The sequence below is a fragment of the Rhea pennata genome, chromosome 17, assembly GCF_028389875.1.
Source record: "Rhea pennata isolate bPtePen1 chromosome 17, bPtePen1.pri, whole genome shotgun sequence".
In the NCBI taxonomy this organism is placed as follows: Eukaryota; Metazoa; Chordata; class Aves; order Rheiformes; family Rheidae; genus Rhea; species Rhea pennata.
In genome coordinates this window covers 9,376,114-9,384,981 of record NC_084679.1, presented here as the reverse complement: position 1 = coordinate 9,384,981, position 8,868 = coordinate 9,376,114, and the positions used below count along the sequence as shown (strand labels likewise).

Genomic DNA, 8,868 nt, shown 5'->3' with positions numbered 1-8,868 from the left:
ACAAGATTCACTATGCTGAATCAGACTGTGAAGAAGTCGTCCCTCATGGCTGTGCCGTGCTGTATAGAAGGAATCCCTGTGTTTTAAGGCCTTCATCTCACATTGTGAAATGAGTCAATGATTTATTCTGCAAGTCTGCTTAGCAGCAGTTCCTCTTGGTGTCTGTGCTCAACTTGCTGTCACTGGCTGAAGTCCATCAGGTGATTCCAGGTAACCTTTGCAAAATTTTCTAATAAGAAAATCAGTCAAGTCCATTTACTGGCATACGCTAGTTCACAGAGCACATTGGAAAGTCTGAATGCTTATAGGTGACTTTTTTTTTTCTGTACACTTAAGGTCATGACTTGAAAGAGTCCTCTTTCATTTCTGGCATTAAATACTTTTGCACTTAAACAGACACTCCTGTATATACTGCTACACCAACCAAAGCCTCATAGATACATGCTGAAAGTTGCATCACAATAAAGGCAGGTAGAATACTGCTCTACCAAATTAAAAAAACAAAAAACAAACAAACAAAAAAAATTCCTGCTGTTAGCTAACACCATTTTGCATGGCTAAAATAACGGCAGAGACACCATCAAAAAAAACGTAGGGAAGGAGGGAACCTCTTGAGTTAGCATGGATAGTTCAAAAGATGCATTAATGAATAACGCATGTGTAATATATATGCAAATATATAATAAACACATTTTAATAGAAAAAAGGTATTAATTCATTAGACAATCTCTCACAAGAGCAGTTAAAAAAAAAGCCTATGTATCATCAGATTATTTACCAAATTTCACATGCAAGAAAAGTTTTTCAACTTGACCACACTTCTGAAATGCTCATAATTATTGGTGGCAAGGGATGAAAAGGAAAAAGCCTGACTGAGTTTGCATGACTGGTGATTAGAAAAAAGCCTTTTGGTCAGTTGAGGAAATGTGGTCTGGAGTCATTGACGCATAAATGTGAAATCTCCCAGGGAGAAGAGTTATTTTTCAAAATAAAGTCACGCTTTGAATATTAGGAGAAGTAAAAAGTATGCAATGAATCCTCTTCTAAGCAATCTGGATATATTCTAAAAATCTACTGAGCGTCAGTGCAGTATCAGTCTACAGCAATTAGAAGGCAACCTATTCTTGCACTACACATACACAGATAAGAAACAGTGGAAGCAAGTGTGTGAAGTTTGTCAGCTGAGAGCATACCACTTACAGAAAGCTCCCAGTATAAAAGAATCCCTCTAAATCAACACAAACTCTTCAGCAAATTCTCACAACTCATGTCACAAATGATGGATCTCGCCAAATATTGCTAATTGAGATTTATTCTCAAAATGGCAGCTACTGTCTGGGTTATCTTAGTGGTTCCAGCAATACATAAAAGTGAAGTTTGATTTCTGCCAGTTGCTCTGTTACAAAGGGACATGATGCCATCCCTCAAAATATTAAACTGATTCTTTAAATCAACAAGCAAGAGAAGTGGAGGATTCATGAGGAAGTTAAATCCAGCTCTGCTCCCTTTAACTTCCTACCAATACCAAATTGAGCATAGCAGCACCCATGTAGCAATCCTTACAGAGGAAATTACTGATCAGAGCAAACAGCAGTTATCATATATCTGTATAGGAGATGTGCTTCCTCCCAATGATATGTGGAAGTGAAAGCACGCACTGATGAATTTTGAGCAACAAGTCACAAATGCCAGATCCAGAAGTGAACACGTAGAAGCCCCTATGAGAACAGCAAAGAGAAACCATCAAGATCCCAACTCTCCCACTAAAGATGACGACACCCGCTCAGTGATGCATTCTCATTTGCTTGATTCAAGCAAATGAATTAAGAGTCAATTACAAGGCATTGTACCAGTAACTGTCTGCTACATTTGCTGTGCACGCATACTAAGCTTTAAGAAAAGAATCTCACTGTTTTTGCCTCTGTCTCCACAACTCAGTTAATGATCATAAAACAACTTCAACTGTAACAAATCCTCCATTATCAGCTTGTAACACAATGAGATCTTCATGGTAAGAGACAGTGGGGAAAACGGGCATGAGGACAGAATATTCCCCCAAGACACTGCTGAAACCTGAAATAGATGAGGGCTGTGATATTTTATGCCTGTTGTTCTCAGGTTAACCTTTCACCTGAGGGACTCATTGCTTCCATGTGCCCAACTTGTGATAAGCTGGAAATGAAATCACTTTGACAGCTACAAAAGGTCACTTGTAGAAACAACATATTTGCTTTAGTTCAGTATCTTACCTACAGCATCTACTATTCATTGCCATATTAATGCATCCATGAAGAAAGAAAAACAGATTCCCCATTGCAGTAGAATGGCAGTGATATCTAAGAGTGAGATGCTAAGCCCAGGAGTCCACATCTTACCATAGTACTTGTGAAACTAGATGCTCCAAATGCAAGTACAGAATCTGGAGATGATTTACTTAACTTCTGTGTCAGCATTCAGGACATCTGACATAAAGAGGGAAGGCAAGTTGAAGATGACCTTACCAGTGCTGTTTGCAAGCATCCACAATCACACAGTGCTGAGGGTACCTTGAGGCATTAACACACAGCAAACTTTAATCACCTTTGAACTCCCAGAAGAGCCAAACTCCATTCTATCTGCAAGACCTCACAGCACACTTATGTCAAGATTTACTAGGTTTTGTCTTGCTTCGTGAGGACACTTCAGTAAGCATGCCATACTTGGGTGCATCAGCCATCAACACATATGAACCTGCCTGGCAGAGCCACTCCTCAGGAGAATTAATTGGAAAAGGGCCAGTAACAGGCTATTACTTGATCTGAATTTTTTTCATCACACAGCAGCAAAACTAAATTATTTGGCACATCCCCAAAATGTCAATTTCTCATTTCAACCAAACCTCTCACACAGTTCAAACTTGCAGATATTGTTATTCTTACACATTTGTGTTTACAAGTATACTTGCACATGTCTCAGAGATGTGAAATCTTTGTAAAGTTAAAGTTTTTATGACTAAGTTTGGAAATGTCAGTAGCTTCCCCAAGTGCTATCAGCAAGTTTGGCTTCTGGTCCCAAATGTGCAGACCTTTGAACAGTGACACAGCTGTCTTTTCCTGCAGAAATATTCCGTATAGGGCTTTTATGCTACAACTCCAACATATGGCAATGAATCACAATTTCCAGCTATACTAGTTTAAAGGATATTTCAATTGCCCTCATTACCACTGACCTTTTATTACCACATGGAGTGCTGACCTGAGCTAGGATTGAATAATCCACTGCCACTGAAAAGTGCTGTCATAAAGCCAAAAAACATTTGTGATTCCTGATGCAACAACAACAACAAAGGAAAGAAAAAAAAAAAAACAAAAAAAACCCAATGGCACATGTATTCTTTCCAGGCATGGTTTATTGAAAACACACCAAATTGTTATCCTACATACCTGGTTTCTAACAAGCATTCTACTTGTCTGTGTTATGGAAAGGTCCTATAATAATAATACATTCTGTCGCAGTAACATTTGTTCTATGAAAAGCATAATCCGCCTTTCTTGCCCTCCATACTCGTAAAATCAAACCATTCTTAGTGTTTCAGTTTATAGTACAGTGTAAATACAATGCAAAATCCCACCAGTCTAAACTACAGAGAATGTCGAGCAGTATTACAGAAAACACATTGTTGATTTTTTTATTCTCCTACCATGAAAATTTTAAGGCACATGATAGTTACGAACACATTAGCTACTAATTACCAGTAAGCTTCTTAGTCTAGTTATTTTTTTCTGAACAGTAAGTACCAGATTGGCAGGCCTTGTACTATCTGCACTATCTTCCTCCTCACCTTGCAACTGGAGTTCAGATTTTCCTACCCCAATGTAAAACTTAAGAGGAAAAAAAAAGTTCATAATACATTCCCTTAACATACTAGGTTAGTTACTGTACCAATAAATTGGAAATTTCTTTGTCAAAGATAAGTAAATAGCAGATTTTAGCAGGATCAACTCAAACTTTGTGAGAAACTATACCTATATAAACACCTTCAAAAAACATGAGAGTATGACCCAAACCCAAGAGCACAAAATTGTGGACTGAAGATATTGGCACACTAATTTTCATTGAGTGAGGAGTTAGAAAGCAGAAGAGACTATAACCACTCTCTAACATGCCCATTTGGCTTTGGAAGCTTTGCCTACTCTAAGGGTTTAAGATGTGCCTCTCTCATAGGTAGCTGAGCCCTATAAACTCAACTTTAAGGCAAGTAACAGGAGGTAACTCACCACCTTCCAGCTCTGGAAACTGCTCGAGGATTGAAAATCATTTTGCCGAGCATAAGCCTTGTATGCTAGAAAACCATGAAAAACTACCCATCAGAGCTGGCAAGGACCTGCTAATCTGCTCTAACCAACATGCACCTCCCTGCATTTTGGTTTGTCACTTATCATAAGTCAATTCCTAGCCCCAAATAACTCTTTGTGATGTTTTGGCAAAGGAGACAAGATTTGCTTTCACGATGCAGAAGCATTCAGAAGCTGCATGTCTGAGAGCACTAAGAGTAGAACTAGGATAGGCAGGTGTTTTGCCCAGAAGACACAGAAAATCAGGACCTATGGCTGCCCAAGCTGTTGGAATCTGCAGACACACTAATCTGGGAAACCTTAATCACGGTGCCCTACTGACTTGCCACAATTACTCACACGCTCAACTTGATGCTTCGGTAAGGGAGTCTTGACTCGCAACAACCCCACCAGCATTAAGTGCCTTTTCTCTCCTTTTTTTTTTCTTAAAAGGAAAAAAAAAATAAAAGCCCTTCACAGCTTAGTAAAGATGCTTGGGAGATGTGAAAGTTACCTCCTAAGGAACAAAGTTTTGCAGTTATTTGCCATCAGAGGTCTCCTCCCTCCCCTATGTTATCTAGCCCTCACTGGGCCAACAATTTCTCTTCTCTTCACGGAGCCCTGCAACACCATCTCTTCCTTCCACAACCATCCCTCCCCTCTAGAAGTTCTGTAAATAAAAATCCCTTCTGCCTCAGCCCTTTATTGGCAGATTCCTTCTAGTTTTCACAGTGGAGCCAACAGGAGAACAGGAGGTCACATACACCTGAGCCCTAAAAAGCACTACCTGCCTTTAGCAGGGGGCTGTAGACCCTACTGCAGCTTTAGTCACATACACACTGCCGCTTTCCCTTCTTTACATACAATCCCTGCTGCTAAAATAAACTCAACATTTACTGGTTCATTCACCCACATCCCAGAACAGCTCTAACAGCCCAGATGCATTGCACCAACAAGGGGAGAGGTAAGGACTGGTGAGGGCACATACCCCATCAGGGCTTTCCTCAAGTGAGCTTGTGGCTGCAAATATGAAGAGCACGGATATTTCACCAGGTTCAAATCTCTTGCTTTGGACTTTGGCTGGTGGGCTGATAATACAAAGTGACAGTCTCACGTATAGTCACCTTGCCCCCATCTATTTCCCTTGCTCAACATCCAAACAACAGTTTCGGGTGAAGGACAATCACTGCAGTGCAATTCATCGTTACTGGTTACTGCTGTGTACTTGGGAATCAATCATTATTGTGTGGCATCAGAAGGAGGGAAGGTAAGATGGGATTCCCAGGAGAAGTCTTGGCACATGGACTTGATGTTTGACCTCTTCGTGTATCATTCTTTGCTTTTCTGTAGCAGTAAACCATGTTGCCACGAACACTGTACCCAGGAAAACCAGAGGAGCAATTTGCTACAATGAACCTGGGCAGCCAAATCCATCTAACCTGACAGGGAGGTCTGTTTATCTCAGGATGCAGAATAAACACAAAAAATAACTGGGGGAGAAGTGGGATAGGGTCTGGATTTGCTTGGTTTTAGCCTGACCCATTAATGACGGAGGCCAAAATAGATTCCAGTCCAGATTTTCAGCATCACCATAGTGCCCCACCGAGAGCCATGAGATACCTGGTGTAGGAGGTCATGGACTATCAGCCTCTAGCCAGGTCACTTCCCCCTCCTGCGGTTTTCTCTGTTAACCTCTTGCTGGCTTTGGAATAGTCATACAATAACTAAATCACAAAGTCTTAGCAGAGACTCCTTTCAACAGTCAGGTCTTTATTTTAAGTGAACTTTTGCTCAGACTCCTTTGGTAAATATATGGATTGAAGTAGATCAGGGACAGACTGACAGCACGGCCCTTCTCTTACGCTGTTCTAATCAGCTACAAAGCAGGTTCCATTGCTAATTACTGAACATTTTTAAAAAAATCCTTTCATATACAAAAAGAATACACCAAGTACATAACCAAAAGTGATATAAAACTCTTCCGTGTAGCTTGGTTAAAAGGGTCTCCGCGTATTGGCAGAACAAGTATGAAAAGAGCACCATTGATAGAATATACAGTCAAACTATGTATCTGGTTTCATTGCCACACTTCATGTCTACACATACAGAGACACTGCCCCTGACACATATGCAGATAATCACAGATATATCTCTTTGCTTCCCTTGATCTGCTGAGCATCTTTGGCTCAATAGGACTCTCATGCAGGTGAAAAGACAAATCTTTGCTATATTAGTTTGCTCCCAGCAACTTCACCTTCCCTAGGATCCAGAAGCAACCACTGCAATGAGCATGGAAGATGAAGGTCAGCAAAGGGAGGGGGTGAAGGAGCACATGTATCATCCAAATCACTGACAGCTTCTGGCATCAGTCTTTCCCTGAATCAACAAATGCTTCCTTCTCCTGCAAACTACTTAACATGGTTTTGTCAACCTATCCTCTGCACAACAATATATATATATATAGATATAGATATATAGATATTTTTATTTATATATATATGTACTCATGTCAAATTTTTAATATACTCAAGAAGATACAAAGCTCTTGGTACTTGCCTTTTTTAAAAGTTTTTAATTTTTTTTTTTTTTTTTTTTACAAAAAAATTTAGGTGTTTACTGTAATAGTAATATTTTGTGGGAGGTGAGGTTGTTGGGTATTTCCCCTTTTTAAGTACAAAGGAAATGGCAGGCACTGAAAACCCCAAATGACATTTGCCAGATTAAAATATATGCTTTCCAGTCGCACCGTTTTTAGGAGCTTGTTTAGGAGTAAATGTGGCAACTGAAGAATAATGGCTACCAAGCAAAATCAGTAAAAGGCACCTGATGCTACTAATGAGACATGTGCTTCCTGTTCTCATCTGCTGCCCTTCCTTGACCAATGCCTGGAGAAAATCAGTGATCTGACGTCATTTAGTTTACAGCATTTCCAGATACTGTATACACAGAGTATGTTCTCATGAGGTAACGAGCCCCTCTTGCAGAGAGCAGGCCTCAGCACCTTAGAGGAGAACCTTTGCACATGGGTGATTCTCACACCAATTGAAATACGCAATCTCAAAACAAAACCACAGCAACACAGAAACCATGATGATAATTTAAAAAAAAAACTCCAAGCCAGTTCCCTTTGTGGCATTTCTCATCAGGATCTATAGCTCAAAGCAAATACGGATCCGACAGTGATCAAGTTACCGTCAAATATAAATGATAGACCCATCTGAAGTTTATAGTGTGTTCAAAATAAAACATTCTACAAAGAAGCTCTTACTTTCTTCCAATGTGTTAACAGCTATAGTAAGAGAAATAATGTTATAGATTAGATCATCATCAATGCAACACTGGTACCTTTAAAATGTAAGTTCCTTATCGCAATCTTTGAGAAAAAGAAAATAAAAAGCCAGTCAACTCCATTTCTCAGCAGAGATTTCTGAACTGGGAACACTGAAGCCTTCAATAAACTATTTTTCATATGTGGAAGTAAAAATAGAGCCATTACAGAACTCAAACAGCAGAAGTATTGTACACCAGATTATAATGATAATATAGCACTGTGATATAGCTTACTCTAAAAGCAGATTATACAGCTTGCAATTTTGTCATCTAGTCTCTAGTTCATTCAATCAGCATTTAATAGTTTTTGTTCTGTACTTTCTCCTCTGACTGAAATCCAACATACCCACTCAACATTCCTGCACTTCTTGTGGAAATAATGAAGAAAACCTCAAAATTTATCAAAAAGCCTTAAAAATGTCAGATTCACAGTTCAAAAAAAAAAAAAAAGAAAAAAAAAAAAAAGAAAAAAAAAAAGAAAAGGAAAAAAAAGAAACCCAAAACAAAAGAGCTGCAAACCAGAAAAGTGCTATTATCTTCATGACTACACCTACGATATTTCAAATATTCTGCAGTATCTCTTTCACTTGTGAAGCTTTCCTCTTTGCTGCCGCATGACCTTCACTTCCCATACTGGGCACCATCCACACGTAAGAGTTATCTAAGAAGGCAGCCAGCTAGATAGAAGCTTGGATTCTCTGTTCTTGCTTGCTTTCTTCTTGCAGGAGAGGGAGCGAGGGGAAGGCGGCTATTTCTGCTGGGAATGTAACTGAGTCAAAAAGCAAACTGTCTTGCTGTAAGGCATGGTGCTCTGGCATTGGCGATGGCAAGCGGCTGTGTCTTCTCCCCACGCCCTCCTAGAATCTGCAGCCTGGTCAGTGATGCAGCGCCCTCCAACTCTGAATGGCAGTGGTGACTGATGAGATCCTCTGTGTCGGTTCGATGATTTTTTTTCCCCCCTCAATTAAAAAAATGTGGTTGGTTCTAGCCCTGCAAAATAAAGTCAGAACTGATTAATACCAGCAAATAACATGACACTGGTGATCTCTATCACCCACTGGTAGGACAGTGGTTGGAAATGCCAGCATAACATCAACATGAGTTCCTAAAGGGGTATGGACTAGGAGAATGGGAGCACAGACTCTGCTGAAGTCTGTATCCGCTGCCCCCCCACCATAAGCCTTTACTGTTAAGAGAAAGAGTGCAGGAATGGAAGCGTACAGAC

The 8,868-nt window shown here is 39.9% G+C and overlaps 1 protein-coding gene across 10 annotated transcripts in view; it reads right to left on the bottom strand.

Annotated features, from left to right (window-relative positions):
* Positions 1-3,370: 3,370 nt before the first annotated feature.
* The window catches only part of ARVCF (ARVCF delta catenin family member), a 292,145-nt gene continuing 286,647 nt past the window's right edge, over positions 3,371-8,868 (bottom strand). For all 10 annotated transcript variants that reach the window (XM_062590417.1, XM_062590416.1, XM_062590418.1 and 7 more), the window contains one exon: positions 3,371-8,633. In XM_062590417.1, the coding sequence (XP_062446401.1) occupies positions 8,628-8,633 (6 nt within the window). In that variant the 3' untranslated portion in view covers positions 3,371-8,627. The remainder of the gene's footprint in view (positions 8,634-8,868) is intronic.